Genomic DNA, 15908 nt, shown 5'->3' with positions numbered 1-15908 from the left:
ATCACTTATGAGAGGAGTTACTAGATCTTAAAGTACATGGAAGATTTATATTCAGTAKGTTAGATTATATTAATTCTGAATGTCAGAATTATGTAAAAAGCTGGTCTGGCAGAAGTTTTATTTTGTTCTTATGACTTTGGCTTCTCTTTTGGCTTTGGAGAAGTTACTTGTGAAATAGAATCCTAAATTGTAGCTAGTGAACCATTTCTCAGTGTTATTAACAGCATTATTGTATTGCATTTGTATTGGTAATGATCTTAGCCATAAAGAACAAGCTTTGATTTAGCCAGGCACTAGGTTCAAGGTCTACTTTAGCTAATACCTTGCAATTACAGTTTTGCAAGAATACCCAAGAGAACATGATCATTGCAAGAACTATTACTATTTATTCATCTATCTTGCATAGTATCATATTAATGCTCCTGAGAGTAGACCACCAAGACTTACACAAATATAGATGACACAAATATCTATTTTTCCTTTTGCATCTTAGAGGTACTGTATCATATTTATTTTCTTGAGTAAACTGGGAAGACAGCAAGTGCAGCAAGGATTRCAGTGATTGCAGTGTAGCAAGGGTTGCGACTGCTGCTGCTTGGCTTGTAGACAGTCACTAGAAGCAAAGTAAAATACTATGTGYAAGCTGCAGTCTGTGAGTGAACTACAGAACTATTCATCCTAACTGATGTGATACTAGTTTTGTCTATGCCACGCTACAGTAAAATATTTGTGGTATTAGTCTTAAAAGCTGCGTGGTGGTTAATATGTTATTGAATTTAACAGACATCTGTCTGTATGATTTGCTAATTCCTCCTTGGTTTCCATGGTTTTTCCATGCCTAAGGACAGTATTTTTAGTAGAAGATTTCTAATTTACAGCTGACTTTTTCATAGGAGAGAGCTAGTCAACAGCTTTTCGCTTTTACCATGTGATTATTTCACAAGTTGTTAYTAAACACTTTTCTTTGCCAAAATGTTTGCTGCCATCAATATCTTTGACTCATTGTCATCATGTCTAGGTAATGTTGTGAATGGAACTATTGGCAAGCAGATGGTTGATATGCTTGTGGAATCGTCCAACAACGTGGAGATGATTCTGAAGTTTTTTGATATGTTCTTAAAACTGAAGGATTTGACTTCCTCTGATGCATTCAAAGAATATGACCCTGATGGTAAAGGCATAATTTCAAAGAGGGATTTTCACAAGGCAATGGAAAGCCATAAGCATTACACTCAGTCTGAAACTGAGTTTCTACTATCRTGTGCTGAAACAGATGAGAATGAGACCCTGGACTATGAGGAGTTTGTGAAACGATTCCACGAACCTGCCAAAGACATTGGTTTCAATGTTGCTGTTCTCCTGACCAACCTCTCAGAACACATGCCCCATGACACCCGCTTACAGACTTTTCTTGAGCTCTCGGAAAGTGTCCTGAATTATTTTCAGCCCTTCCTTGGACGCATAGAAATCATGGGCAGTGCAAAACGCATTGAACGAGTTTATTTTGAAATAAGTGAGTCAAGTCGGACTCAGTGGGAGAAACCTCAGGTAAAAGAATCAAAGAGACAATTTATATTTGATGTTGTAAATGAAGGAGGAGAGAAAGAAAAGATGGAGCTTTTTGTTAATTTCTGTGAGGATACCATCTTTGAAATGCAACTGGCTGCTCAGATCTCTGAATCAGATCTGAATGAAAGGTCAGCAAGTAAAGAGGAGAATGAGAAAGATAAACCTGAGGAACARGATCCTAGAATGGGGTTTTTCTCTCTTGTGACTATGAAATCAGCATTAGTAGCCCTCAAGTATAATTTACTCACTCTTATGAAAATGCTCAGCATGAAGAGCCTAAAGAAGCAAATGAAAAAGATGAAGAAAATGACTGTGAAGGACATGATCTTGGCTTTGTTTTCTTCTTATTGGAGCATTTTGATGGGCTTACTGCATTTTGCATGTAGYGTCTTCCGAGGCTTTTTTCGCATTGTGTGCAGTTTGCTACTTGGAGGAAGCCTAGTAGAAGGAGCAAAGAAAATCAAGGTGGCTGAACTATTAGCTAATATGCCAGATCCTACTCAGGATGAGGTGCGTGGGGAAGGAGAAGAAGGGGAGAGGAAACCAACAGAAACTGCCTTGCCTACGGAAGACCTGACAGATTTGAGAACTTTATCAGATGATAGTGATCTACTCTCAGATATATTTGGTTTGGATTTGAAACGAGAAGGTGGCCAGTATAAACTGATCCCTCATAATCCAAATGCTGGTTTGAGTGATTTATTGAGCACTCCTTCCTTAGTTCCAATGCCTGAGGTGCAGGAAAAAGTACAGGTAAGTATATGTATTTTTTTCTGCCATATGGTTTTCTTTCCAATATGTTAAGTACAGTCTTGAAACAAAACTTGCATCTATGTTTGTTTTTTGTGATGTGTTTTTTAAAGAATCACATAAAATCACTAAAGTTTAGCCCTCTCAGGTCAGAAACTTGAAGCCTCACTACCTTCACTAGGTACATATTTTTTTTTTGTTTGCTGTTAAATCAGTATTAAAATGCATCTTCAGAAATGTAAATTGAAAGATCTTCCCTCAGTGTGTCGTTAAAAAAAAATCCAGTCATAATGTTCAGTACTTTGTATCCTTTGAACTAGGTTTTAAGACTGTGTGCTATATAATAGTGCCTAGGTACTTTTCTTTTATCTTTGTCCAGGAGCAGGTGAAAGAAGATGAAAAGGAAGAGAAGGAAGAAACAAAATCTGAACCTGAAAAAGCAGAGTATGTATTACTCTAAGCTCTGATCCTACAAACTGTGATTTGTTTCACTGAAGGTTCAGCTCTTTCTCCTTCACCTTTAAATTTTTTGTCCATTTACATTCCACATTTATGATTTTTTTTTAATTCATCCTCATCATCGGCAGGCATTTGCAAAGAAACAGAATGAAAAGGAAAATGACATCACTCAGAGATTTAATGAATTTGCTTCTTCAGCAGCATACTTTGTAATGATGATTTAGTTTCTTTTAGCTAGAATTTACAGAACTTGTGAGGTAACTTCCTGCCCTTCCTCACAGGAGTTAAAAGGTTACTTGACTACAGTTCCAGAAGGAAGTCCTAGGAGGCAGCATGTTTATACAAGACACATTTATTTACAAAGACATAGTTGCAGTGATCTCAATGTTCACTGAGAATTTTGATGGAATTAGTATATTTTGAATCTGCTAAATTAGTATTTTCTGAGAGGTAAGTCTTCTGTTGGACAGTTCTCACTGGGCTCGTTTTCATGCATTTGTTTAAGGTATTCTTGGCRAGTGTGAAAGCTAGAAGAAAACCTCTTAAAAATCATAAGGACACTTGGGTTTTATAGAGCAATTATGCATCAGTGGTGCTTGAATCTGTTTTGCCCATTCCATTTTTTATTACATGTTTTGAGTTACTTGGATTTTGCAAAATCATATTAGTTTGATATAATTTTGATGAATTACTTTAGTAGTCTTATGTCTTTATGGAGAACAAACATTTGTTAAATGATAATTTTAGTCTTTTTAAAGCAGCTTAAAATCTCGCATTAACTGTAGTAGTTCAGAATAAAAATAATGAAAGAAAAAAAAGGCTTGAATTTAAGTAGCAAAAAGTATGGCACTCTGTCTCCTTATTCATGGTTCCTGCTGTATGGTTCCTGTAACTAAAATGTCACTGTCCAAATTGCAAGCGGATTCCTTAGTTTCAAGCTCTGTCCTTATTGCCCTTCTGGAATGGCAAAAACTTCTTTTTAATCAGTGCAGCAAATTTCCAAAGCAGCCAGTACAACTTTCTGAAGGAGTGTCTTGCTGACTTTTGAAGCTGACTCTTGATTGCAGTGCTTGAATTCTTGAGTTTCAGTAATACTCTTTGTGAAGAGTGCAGTGCTTGACACTTGTTAGCTACCCTGAAACAGGTCCTAATATAAGTCAAAGTTTCAAGTGAAAGTTTCTTGAGTATATTCCACTAAGAAGAGAAGCTTAAGAAATCAGTTATTCTGTTTGTAGAAAGATACAGAGAAATGAATAATGTAGCTTATGCTTGCCTCTCACCCTCGTTTGGCTTCAAACAGGCTTCTGTGTTCCTTTCATCTAGCATCTAGCATGTGTCAGGTCAAATTAACTTCCAAGAAAATTCGCGGTTCCTCAGATCGTATGTTTGGAGTGGGTAACCCACTGCTAACTTTGGCTTTCTGTAATYGGGGCACGTTATAATCACAGATAAAAATGCTGTCAAACCTTCTTACTCCTCTCCCTACCTGGAGTGGGTACTTACGAAGTCCTCAGCTGTTGGGCAGAAATGCAGAATKTGAATCTGGAGACTTGGCTTGTAAATACAAGAGGAACTGAAGTTTTCTGCAACCTATTTGAGAACCAGGTGGTTCAAGTGCATGAGGTGAGAGGGGAGCTCTCCACAAGCTTACAGATATTTTACTGGGCAAGTATTAGCTGCACAATTAGGAGGCAGAGCTTCAGGTAATAAGGTTGGCATATTCTTGATTGCCTGCCACTACTAGTTAGCATCCTTGCTTCAAGATGACAAACCAGTAACTGTAATTATCTGTAGACTTACTATTGCCSTTGCTAATACTTTAGGCTGAAGTGGGATAATTCTCCTTGTTAACCATGTGGGCGCACTGCATGAATCATGACTACTTGAGCCTCATGAGATGATGTTATTTTTTCCTTATGGAACTGACTATAACTTTTTGCTTGTTAATTTTATTAATGTGATGTTCTTTTGGCTTCACTTGTGTCCTAAGAGGAGAAGATGGGGAAAAAGAAGACAAAGCCAAGGAAGACAAAGGAAAACAGAAACTAAGACAGCTTCATACTCACAGATATGGAGAGCCAGAAGTTCAGGAATCAGCTTTTTGGAAAAAAATCATTGCATATCAGCAGAAGCTTCTTGTAAGATGTTGTGTTTAGATGTGTAAGCTGTTGACGGTGTTAAGATTTTGGGAGGGATGTGCACCACACGCATTCTACCAACCTGAAGAAGACAAGTTTGTGTCTAATAAATCTCACTCATTTTTCTGTGCACAGTCAACCTAAAAAAGGCCTAAAGGCAAAAGCTTAATGAGAGTGATAGAGGAAAAAACTCCAAATAATTGAATAGACAGAATATTAATTCTGAGTATGACAGTTACTGTTGAAAACACAGGCCTTCAGAGATGCTTGTGCATCACTAGAAAAAGCCTTGCATTCTTATCTTAAGGTAAGTATTGTCCAGTCTGGAATTTTCACAGCAGGTTGAGAACCTGAAGGATTTCACTTCCCCCGAGAGGCGTCTTTGGGAAGTGATAAGCACTTAGCCTAAATAATAGGTGATAATGCTTAGCCTAAAACTTCTTGGAATGCCAAATACAAATATTTTAAGAAAAAAATGTTACAGATTTTCATGAAATAGCAAATTACTGTTTGAAAACCTTATCCTCCTAACTACAGACAGTAAGATTAATTAAAATATTATAACTGTATTTGAGAGTTTTGCAGGAGCGTACAGTATTTTTGAATTTGCTGTAGAACTAGTTTTTACTAGTCAGGAGATTATGCATATATTCTGTGAATCTAGACAAATCCAAAGCAAGAAGAAATCACTCTTTTATATAGTAGTAGATATAGTTGTGTGGGGACAGACTACTTCTAATATGAATAATGTAGCAAAACTACAAAACTGCTGCCACAGTTTTAATAGGGAAGTAGGTGTTTAAATTTTGCTCTTGAACTCAGCATGAAGTGATCTAATCTTGCAGCAGTTATGCAAATTGCGTTTATTTTTTTCTTCTACTAGTCTCATTTAATAATTTCTAACTAGTCTTCTAAGATTTGGCCTGAAATGTGGGCAKATTTCCAGGTAAAAGAGAAAAAAATATTGAAAATGTATGCTGGAAAGGTTTGTGCATTGTCAGAAAGAGAGGCAAGGCAAAACGTGCATTTCTACAACATTTTTTATAGCATTGTAATGTTTAGTGAGGGAAGCTCTTTATTCATGATACTTAGAGYACAGGTGAACTTTTGCTGATCTAGTAAAAATGTATTTGATATTGAAATAGTAAAAAGATTTTAAGATAAATGTAGATACTGACATTTTTGTTTCTTGCTAAAAGTAACAATTTACAAAGGGGAAAAATGCATATGCAAGAATATAGAGGTAAAGTGAAGACCGAGGTACACATAACACGGTTCAGTGTTACTGTTACATTGTGCTGTCTTTGTGTTGCAGCTGGGTATTGAGTGGATGTAAGAAGCCATTCTTACTGCTTTCTTTCTGCATGGGGTGGAACAAAAGGTCCTTTATTGCACATACAGAATATGAGAGAATTTGTACAATATATTACTCAAAATGCTTGATTATTCTTTTTATTTTTAGTATTTATAATCCTGTTAAAAAGCTCCTTAAGGGGGGGAAAAACCCTTACATTAAAAAACGTAACACCTTTAAAAGGTAACCTCTCAGAAAAAAAGAAAAAGAAAGCCTGCCTTCATTTGAATATGCATGATTATGTACAGATTTCATAGCRATATAGCTGTTTATTAAATGTATGATGTGGGGCACAGGAAGAGAAGTTGTTATCTGGGAAAATGTATTTGCAAAATTGGGATTATAGGTTATGTGTGTGAGCTTTTCCTGATTATTGAGTGTAGTACTTTGCAATGTTGATTTTTATGGTTATTTAATAAATAGAAACAGATAAATAGAAATGATAAATAGAAAGATAAAGATAGACTATAGGTATTGAACTTCTTGAAGGTGAATCGTTGGGAAGACATTTAAAGTCCAGAGACTTTAGAAATGTGAAATTTCTTTAAAATAAAATGTCCCAATTAACAAGAGGAAATGACTATAAATTTACTTTAATACATAAATTTCCTTTGTAAATGTCCTTTAAAATTTAAGTATTCAAACAACTTTAGATTGGAGGCTTGGGCAAGAACCATACTGGAACAAGATCTCTCATGGAATTACCTGTGCTTCCATTTTTATTTTTTGTTGATTTTTGACGTCAGAAAGAATATAAAAATGTGAAAAATATTTTTAAGACAGAGTTTTTAAAGCARTCTTCTGACTATGTTAGGCCTGTTTAATAAAAAGATTAACTTGATAGTTTTCCTGTTTGTCATACACTGTGAACCTACCATGCTAAATGCTGAAGCCATGTGGGAAAAATATTTTTTTCAGATTGAGACTAAACATTCATCAACTTTAGGTAGTTTAAATTGTTACATAATAAAAAGTTTCCTAACAATTTTAATAAGTAACTTGAAGATCATGCTATCATTACTATGCAAACAGTATTTATGTTTTGTTTCTCTTTTCAGAACTATTTTGCTCGAAACTTTTATAACATGAGGATGTTGGCGTTGTTTGTTGCTTTTGCCATCAACTTCATCCTGCTCTTCTATAAGGTAAATTTGCCATAGTATAACTTTTCAATTCGTATTGTGAAAATCAGTTTCATTGTATGTTAAGCTGCCTAAAATACCACTGATAATCTTTGGCAAAGCCTTTAGTACAGTTATTACAACTCTAAAATTATCAGATGTGAATCAATTTCTGGCAAAGCCTTACTGAAAGACTTACATGTGGGAATGTGGGGCATTCACTGAGCTTCTTCCAAGAAGGCTATGCCCTTTCTTGCATTAGAGGTGATAAATTTAGTGTGGACCAAATTTGCTAGCATGGAAACAGAATTAAAAAAAAAAGAGAAAGAAGGGTCATAACATGTTTAACAATGGAATGGTCTCTGTGAAGTAGTCTCTGGGGACATTTTTCTGCAAAAATTCTTTGCTCACGATTGCATCAACCTTGATATGATTTTCTTCAGTTCTGCTACCTAGCTTGTAGCAGTATGAAACTCCTGTCAAAGGCATATAACCACTACATTAATTGATTTGAACAGGTCTCCACCTCTGCTGTGCCAGAAGAAAAGGAAGTTCCTGTGGTGCCTGCTGGTGAAAGCTCCAAGTTGAACAGCCTCRAAAGTGACAGCAACAGGGTCATTGCAGTGCATTATGTCCTGGAAGAAAGCAGTGGCTACATGGAGCCCACACTGCGGATTTTGGCCATCCTACACACAGTCATCTCCTTCTTTTGCATCATAGGATACTACTGTTTGAAAGTAAGAGACGCTGAACATTGTTTTCTTTCTAGCTCCCAGCTTTGTTATCCATTGAGTGGTATAGACTATGACATTGTTGTAGCAACTTTGCTTAGGCAGGTTGAGGGACTGCGTGAAGAAAAACTGTTCTGTTAGTTTTACCTACACAGAAAATGAATTAGGAGATAAGTTTGTGAAGTTAGGAGCTTTATTTGCTGGTCTGGTGTTGAATCAAAGATCAGCATTTGCGCAGTTACCATGTTAGGCAGACAACTGGAGCAGTAATCTGTATCAGAAACTACTTGTGACTTTCAGAGACAAACAGGGAATGCATGTGGCCAGAAGGAGCTGGGTGACAGCATCCACATTGCTTGACTGTCAGCTCGGTAATTTGAAAAATGTGCGGTACCTTGGACCACCAGTACTGCGTGTTCCTACTATAGCCAATGCCCACTTTTCATGTTTTGGCAGAAACTTAAATCTCTTTAACAAGAAGGTCATCTCTGTTAGATAAAAAATAAAGCTGCCACCATTGATGGCAGAATCTTGCCTCATTTAGGCAGACCAAATGCTATAAATCCATGGAGCCTGGAGGAGTGTATATGGAATGTACTTTCCTCCGTTTTTATGCTCTTACCCAGGCAAATACTAAATGGCATAGTGCAAGACAGGATACTAAACGGAGTGGACGTCTGGTCTGATCCAGTAYGGCTGCTCATTTGTCCTTACAAGTATAATTTCTTAGTTAAGCTTTTATATGGGTCTCAATATTTTTCCTTTTCTTTTTTAATGGAGAACACTTTTTCTATGCCAAAAAAAAGAGACAATCTACAAGGCAAATGGTCATCATGCTGCCACATTAAGTGTTTCATTTGTACTACTTTCAGTGTCTCTGCAGGTCAATAATACTAAAACACATTCTCCTGTTTTACTTGTTGGCGTGCTACGTAGCATAAAAGCTCAGATGTCTGGTTTTTGAGATTTCCTCTTCTTCCTAGCTTTTCTGACCTTTATGCTACTTTCCCCAGGTTGTTTTTCTAAAATTATATTTATTCTCTGACTAGAAATGGAAGACATCAATATCATTATTTCTCATAATGAATTGCCTTTTTTCCAATTGTGAAACACTTAAGAAAAGGCACATATGGTTGCCTATTTTTGCTCTAGATTTTTTAAAGGTTTTAATATTATTTTCATTTTAGCCCTTTCACTTTATTAGCTCTAATAGCTCCATGGCACTGTGAGACTATTTCTTTTTGAAGGAGCCATTGTATTTCAACAGTGCAGTACACTGTAGTTGTATGTCTATGAATGATCTGGTCCTTCTGCATCTATCTCTTCATAATATTTTGGGCAGTAGCCAAGTTGTTTAATGGTATGAAATACTACTTTCATTCTGTTCATTTTTTTCACTTAATTTTTTCTAACATACATCTCTTCTTAAAAGTTTTCGGACATGTCAATACATTTTAACAAATTCCTGGTATGATTATATTTCCAACTGCAGGTTCCATTGGTTATTTTTAAACGGGAAAAGGAAGTGGCAAGGAAATTGGAATTTGATGGGCTGTATATAACTGAACAGCCCTCAGAAGATGATATTAAAGGGCAGTGGGACAGACTTGTTATCAACACACAGTGAGTTTTTACGTTGTYTCTGTATAGCTTTGCAGTAAATTATTCTTCAGTCTCTGAGGTTATTTAGTTGACCATCAGGCTTGTTAGAAGTGAACAATTATGGCTATATTTTCAGCAAGGGTGCACAAAATTTCAGATACTTGTAATGTTAATGTTTAGTATCAGTTTTAGTCACTTCTGTTCTCAGGCTTTTGCTTTAAAATAATTTCTGTTCCTTAAAGAGAAGATTGCTATGAATTTATTTGGCAAGCACAGTGATCRAAGAATCGCAAAACCTTTGAGGTGAGGAGGTACCTCTGGAGATCTTCTGGTCCAGCCCCCTGCACAGGCAGAGTCTGCTAGAGCAGGTTTCCCAGGACCTTTTCCAGTCGGGTTTTGAATATTTCGAAGGATGGGGACTCCACAACCTCTCTGGGCAACCCTTTCCAGTTTTCTAACCACCATCACAGTAAAGAAATGTTTTCTAGTGTTCAAATGGAATTTCTTGTGCTTCAGTGCCCATTGCTTCTAAACTTGAAATTATTGTGATTATTGAGTACTGCTGTCAGATAGAGAGTGAACTACACTTTGGATCCTTTTAGTGTTTCATGAAGACTCTTCCTCACGGGACTGTGTGGCCCAGATGCACTTTGAACCCTGTCTCCAGGCATCAGTTCTGCTGCCGTTTCCCAGTCAAGTTACTTGCTCAACTCAATTTGGTAACCTTCATTGCAGAGAATTCACAAACAACTAGCKGATGATAGCAGCAAAGAGCACCTTTGAAAAAAAGCCAGTAGTTAATTCTTGTGTCGTCTTATTACTTACTGTGTCTCTTCACAATCCTCTAAAATGTTTTTTTTTCCCCCTATATTTTTTTCAGGTCTTTTCCAAACAATTATTGGGACAAATTTGTGAAAAGAAAGGTAACAACTTATTTTTAAAAATGTACTGGAAATCAAATTAAAGTTTTAATGCAGATTTATTTTCATGTTTGGAGAAACGTGGACAATACTTCTGTGAAATATAATTTTGATCTACTGTAGATTACCACTTGTACCATTTTAAATGGAATTCCTAACTCATCTTATGCTTACAACTACTTTCTTTGGTCAGTTTGGATATTTATTCTTTCCARCTTGTTCCAGATGCAGCTTATTTTTTAAATCTGAGAAATTTTGAATACATTCATGTAGTTCTGTGGACCTGTGTACACTGTTATGTTTGTTACAACGTGTAAAAATTGTTTTATCTCTGTACTTTTGTGTATATATCTATCATTCAAAAACAGTCCTCCATAAGTCAAGACTTTTGAAGTTCATTTCTTATAAATATTTTGTTGAATGTTTTCTCATCTTGTTGTTAGTGAAATAAATGTTATATATACACCACGTCTGTTAGTGAAATAAATGTTATATATACACCACGTCTTACAACGTGAATAATGTTTGCATGTTTGGACAATGTGAAGCATGTTTGGACAACATTTTGAAAAGGGAGTGTTTATGTTGTCTGACCAGATTTATTCTTCTTTCATACCATTTTAATGCCAGCTTGGAATCACACTTTTGCAAACATACCTATTTGAATACTTCTATCCCTTTTGTTTCATAATACTTTTATATGAGCCTAGCTAGAAACGATCCTGTGAGTTGTGTTTTCACTTTATTATTGAAACTATTTTTGGCATGTTTGAGGTAGTAGTTAAATATATATTTCTATCTGTCTATCTAAACAAAGAGGAGAGAGTAACTTTCATAGAGTACTGAAGGAAGAAAATAAAATCCTACTTTGCCTCTGTCAATGTAGCAGGTCAGTGTTGAAAGATTCCTATTGAAAAGGAAAGGAGTATGTTTCTAAGTCGTCTGGAAGGTTTGATACTTTATCTTTGACTGAGGAACAGTTCTACACAGAGTTAAGTGACTTCGAATATAGTATTTTACAAAGGATGCTTTCTTTTATACATATATATATACATATATATGTGTGTGTGTGTGTATATATATATATACATATTTTAATCCCCTGACTAGTGATTGTCATGCCTTCATATGTCTCCATAGTCAGGAAGCACTGTTCTCAAGCAYGTGGAAAAGAAGATTTTTCTCTAACATATTCACAAAGATTTAAAACATTGATTATTGAAGGCTGTAAAATACCATTTCTTTCAGTTATGATCTGTTAATCCAAACCTTTATATTGCTCTGAGTATTTTTCTGCATATTAGAAGACCAGTTATATATAAGGAGGAGTTGTRCATTCAGTGGAATGAGAGCATTCCTTGGTCCCATCATTTAATTGTTCATTTACAGAAACAATTCCTATGAAATGTATTGAATTTTGTTAGAAAGACAAAATTTAATAATATTGGAAGGGGATAGTTTGAATTTATGTAAAATCATTTTTACATGTTACATCTCTGTTCAAAATCTTTTGATTCTTAATTATGTGTAATTATATATTCATTGAAATATTAAATACCATAATAAAAGCTCATAAAATTATGCAATGGAGGTGGTTAATAAATGGGGATATCTTTCATGATTATTTTGATGTGAAATGCTTACCCTTAAAAGAAGAAAACCAAAAATCTCAACCAACACTTTCAGGTTATCTAAACATTCTATACAAAAAAAATTATATATCTTTTTTTCTTAAAAGAATAATTAGCAAGAGTCAAATGCTTTTTTAAAGAAGTCTTATTCTAATCAAAGCTTTTCCCATGGCTAGAATATTCATATATTCATAACATTTTTTTCCTGTGCAAGCTGAGGCTGCATTTTTTTGTGTCTGTGAGGAYACTGACTTATTTAATTTTCCTTCATCTGGGTTTCTTTCCTCTTCCTGCTATCAGCAAGTAGGAATATATTATTTTGGCACCTCTTGTATTTATCAAACTGATTGAAATTAAACAATAAAAATTATTACTGAGTGAACTGATAGACAGATGGAAACAGACAAAAAAGACTGTGTATATTAACCTTCTTGTCTTCAGAAACCAAAATAAAGAACAAGTGGTCTATCCAATTGATTTTCTTGAATATTCTTCCTAAATTTAGGTCATGGATAAATATGGTGAGTTCTATGGCCGTGACAGAATCAGTGAGTTACTAGGAATGGACAAAGCTGCTCTCGATTTTAGTGATGCTCGAGAAAAGAAGAAACCGAAGAAAGATAGCTCCTTATCCGCTGTGTAAGCATTTGCTTCTGGTTTGTTTGTGTGTTTTCTTTCTTTTTTTCTCTCTCTTTTTTTTTGTGGTGTAAATTAAAATCAAACATTCAAAGTTTGTCTTTCAGCTCTGAATCTTCTTGCTACTCTTTTATGTATGACTATATAAGATAAATCAATTCTTGAATTAATTTATATAGTGGATTTAATGCATTATAGACATGGTAACATATATGCAGGACTCTACTGTTCTTTGTGTGTGAAGATTTAGTTTAGTGCACAGCTTCTTGAATGTACATTCCCACTATTCTGATAAAGTGTCATTATAACTAGGCTGGAAACTCCTTTTCRTCATTCTCTTGGTTCAACTCAGGCTGAAAGAATAGACAAAACTGACACCATGTTTATTCTGATAATAAAAACTCATCAAATAAATTTATGTGCTAAAATAGTGACCRGTAAAATCTAGGAAGTTAGATGTTTATTCTTCAAATCTTTTCATAATTTGTTTTGCCTGAACTACCTCCTTACCTATCATCTGAGAGACAGTCTTGGAAAAGAAGTAGTTCTAAGACAGTCATATAGTCAGAGTAATTATATTAATTCTTCTTTCTAGGGAAAAAYAAAATAACCTTAGTTTCTCTAGAGCACTGCACATTCCAATTGTGCAATGTAGAAAAAGTTTTTCAAATAAATGAACAGAATATGTTTGAATAGTTGGACTTTTAACACTACAGAAATTTTGGTRTAAGAGTTTATAGACAGTTTTCTTTAAAATTAATATTTATTCAATGRATTTACAAGGATTATGTGAGGTAGACAGTTAAGCCCCCAGTGAATTGGAATTACCTTGAATCAAGGACTGATTTTTTAAAGATAGATCTTATAAAAAAGGCTGGAAAGTATGAGCTCAAGAAAGAGAAGTCATTCCGTACTTTTAATAGATGTGTGCGACTTGGGAAACTAAACATCTGTGAGAGAGATTTACAGAACCATTCACATAAAATATATGCTTAAAGAACATACATGTATCCACTTTATACCGGTTTCAGAAATGAACGCTAATGAAGTGACTAAAACTCAGACATACTCCCCATTCAGCATTTGGAATATATTTACAGTGCAAGRAAGAGAGAGGTGGGAAAAGCATTGAGGGCAGAACCCTTCCTCCACTATCTTCGGGCAAAAAATTGGAGAATGGATATAACCTGGTGCCGATCCCARCTCAAGTACTTCTGCTTCTTCCTGTGCCCAGATGCAGGCCCAACCAGATACYTATGTCTCTCTTAACACAGGAGGCAAATGCAGCATGTAATGCTGCAATGACACTACAATGCAATGCAGACAAATGACCAAGGTTTTCTCTGTCTTCTTGACTCCTACCATTCCTTCTCCTTTTCTTTGTGGAAATGACCTGGGATTCCCTCTCATCGGTCCTGCAGGCAACTCAGAGAGTTATTCTTGCAAGTAACCGTGTTCCTTCAGAAAATCCTGACTGTCCCAGTGGTACACTGCATAAAAAAGTCCTCAGTGTACTGTTATATTTTAACCCTGAGCTGAATGGAAGAATCATTCAGCTTAGAGGTGCAGTCTCAAAGTACTGCTTGCCGTATTACTTAAATATAGCCAACAAAGGAAGATGATGGAGTTGCAGCTTTATGGTAAATTAGATAGCAAAGATGATTACAATTTGCACACTGGGAATCAGGCAGTGCACTGCTTTCTTTTCCGTAWGTCTCCCTTCTAGAAGGGGGATGTCACCCCGCTGCAGCAGAGATGAAGTGTATTTGAAAGAGTAATATGAAAGACACTAAGATGAAAGTTATTTCTCAGAGGTGACAGAACGAGGTCACTTTTGCTCTTCTTACTGCTGTTCTTGGTTCTGGTATCATCACTCTGTCTCCACACAAGAGGCAGCTAGGGGTCAAGCGTCYGCAGCAACCAGTGACATAGGACTAATTTTGTAGGAGAGAAACAGGGCTCACATGAATGCTCAGATGATAGAGGAATTCTTCCCTTTCAGAGAAAAATGTCAACAAATTCCTTGTGAAGAATCTGATGTTCTCGTAGTTTGGAACATAAACCATATCATAGGTATTAAGTGTACAGAAAATAAGTTCAGTTAACCCTTGCTGGTTATGTGTTTTCTCAGAGAACARTGTTATCTATAATAAATCTAGGACTTTGCCCTAGATGACAGTCAGTTTCCCTGGCATAGTACACTATTTGGAAGAGGTATTACAAGGAATCAAGTCTTCCTGGCAAAGAAYGCCTCAGACCCATAGTGCCTGGTGAAAAAGTAAGGTGTTTTATTTGAGGTGATTTGTACACCAGAATACCCACCATTTATATTTGATGTGACATCAGCGCAGCATAATTTACAAAGTTGCTTATTTGTTCAAGCAGAAGTATGAATATCTGCAAGTTGGCACAGTGCAATAAGAATGATAACAATGCTTCTTCCCAGCTGATAYGTTAGTAAATAATGGATATTTCTGATAATAAATGGTATTCTACTATGCAAACAGTAACATCAAGAAAAATATTCCAAAGCACCTACATTGAAATGCTTTAGTCAGTAAGAGTTATCACTTTTTCCTTAATGATTGAAACCTTTAGAAACATGAACCTTGTTACTGCCCTCTAAAATTCTTTTCTCTGTTAAATTAGCCTCCTGAGACAAGCTGAAAGAACCTTTAACAGATAATGTCAGTGTCAGCTAAGAAAGTTGGTGTGAAGGGTTAATAAATTAAAACTCACTCTTCCTGGGTTTAGTTTATACATCATTTGGGGAAAAAAAATAAAGACTTTTGCAAGACTATTTTTTATCTTGAGCTTATGGTAATGCTAGCTGTTCCCCATGTTCCCCAATTGGCAATGCCCTGAACAGCTTTGATGTTTAAACATTAGAATGATTCAGGCTGAAAAGTCCAGCACTCCCTGATTCCAGTTGACATTATCATCAATGGATTGCCTGAGGATTTGGGTCTTTTTTTTTTTTTTTTTTTTTTTTTTTTT

General features: G+C 35.6%; 1 protein-coding gene across 5 annotated transcripts in view; it reads left to right on the top strand.

Moving 5' to 3' along the window:
• The window catches only part of RYR2 (ryanodine receptor 2), a 449981-nt gene that overhangs the window by 416360 nt on the left and 17713 nt on the right, over nt 1-15908 (top strand). For all 5 annotated transcript variants that reach the window (XM_085298277.1, XM_085298276.1, XM_085298275.1 and 2 more), the window contains 8 exons: nt 1019-2322; nt 2699-2763; nt 4769-4916; nt 7329-7415; nt 7910-8128; nt 9615-9745; nt 10605-10647; nt 12781-12914. In XM_085298277.1, coding sequence (XP_085154403.1) covers nt 1019-2322; nt 2699-2763; nt 4769-4916; nt 7329-7415; nt 7910-8128; nt 9615-9745; nt 10605-10647; nt 12781-12914 — 2131 coding nt within the window. The remainder of the gene's footprint in view (nt 1-1018; nt 2323-2698; nt 2764-4768; nt 4917-7328; nt 7416-7909; nt 8129-9614; nt 9746-10604; nt 10648-12780; nt 12915-15908) is intronic.

The sequence above is a fragment of the Rhea americana genome, unplaced genomic scaffold (genome assembly GCF_003343005.1).
Source record: "Rhea americana isolate MKP2758 unplaced genomic scaffold, rheAme1 scaffold_137, whole genome shotgun sequence".
In the NCBI taxonomy this organism is placed as follows: Eukaryota; Metazoa; Chordata; class Aves; order Rheiformes; family Rheidae; genus Rhea; species Rhea americana.
The sequence above is the reverse complement of the archived record's forward strand: the minus strand, read 5'-3'. Positions and strand labels throughout refer to the sequence as shown.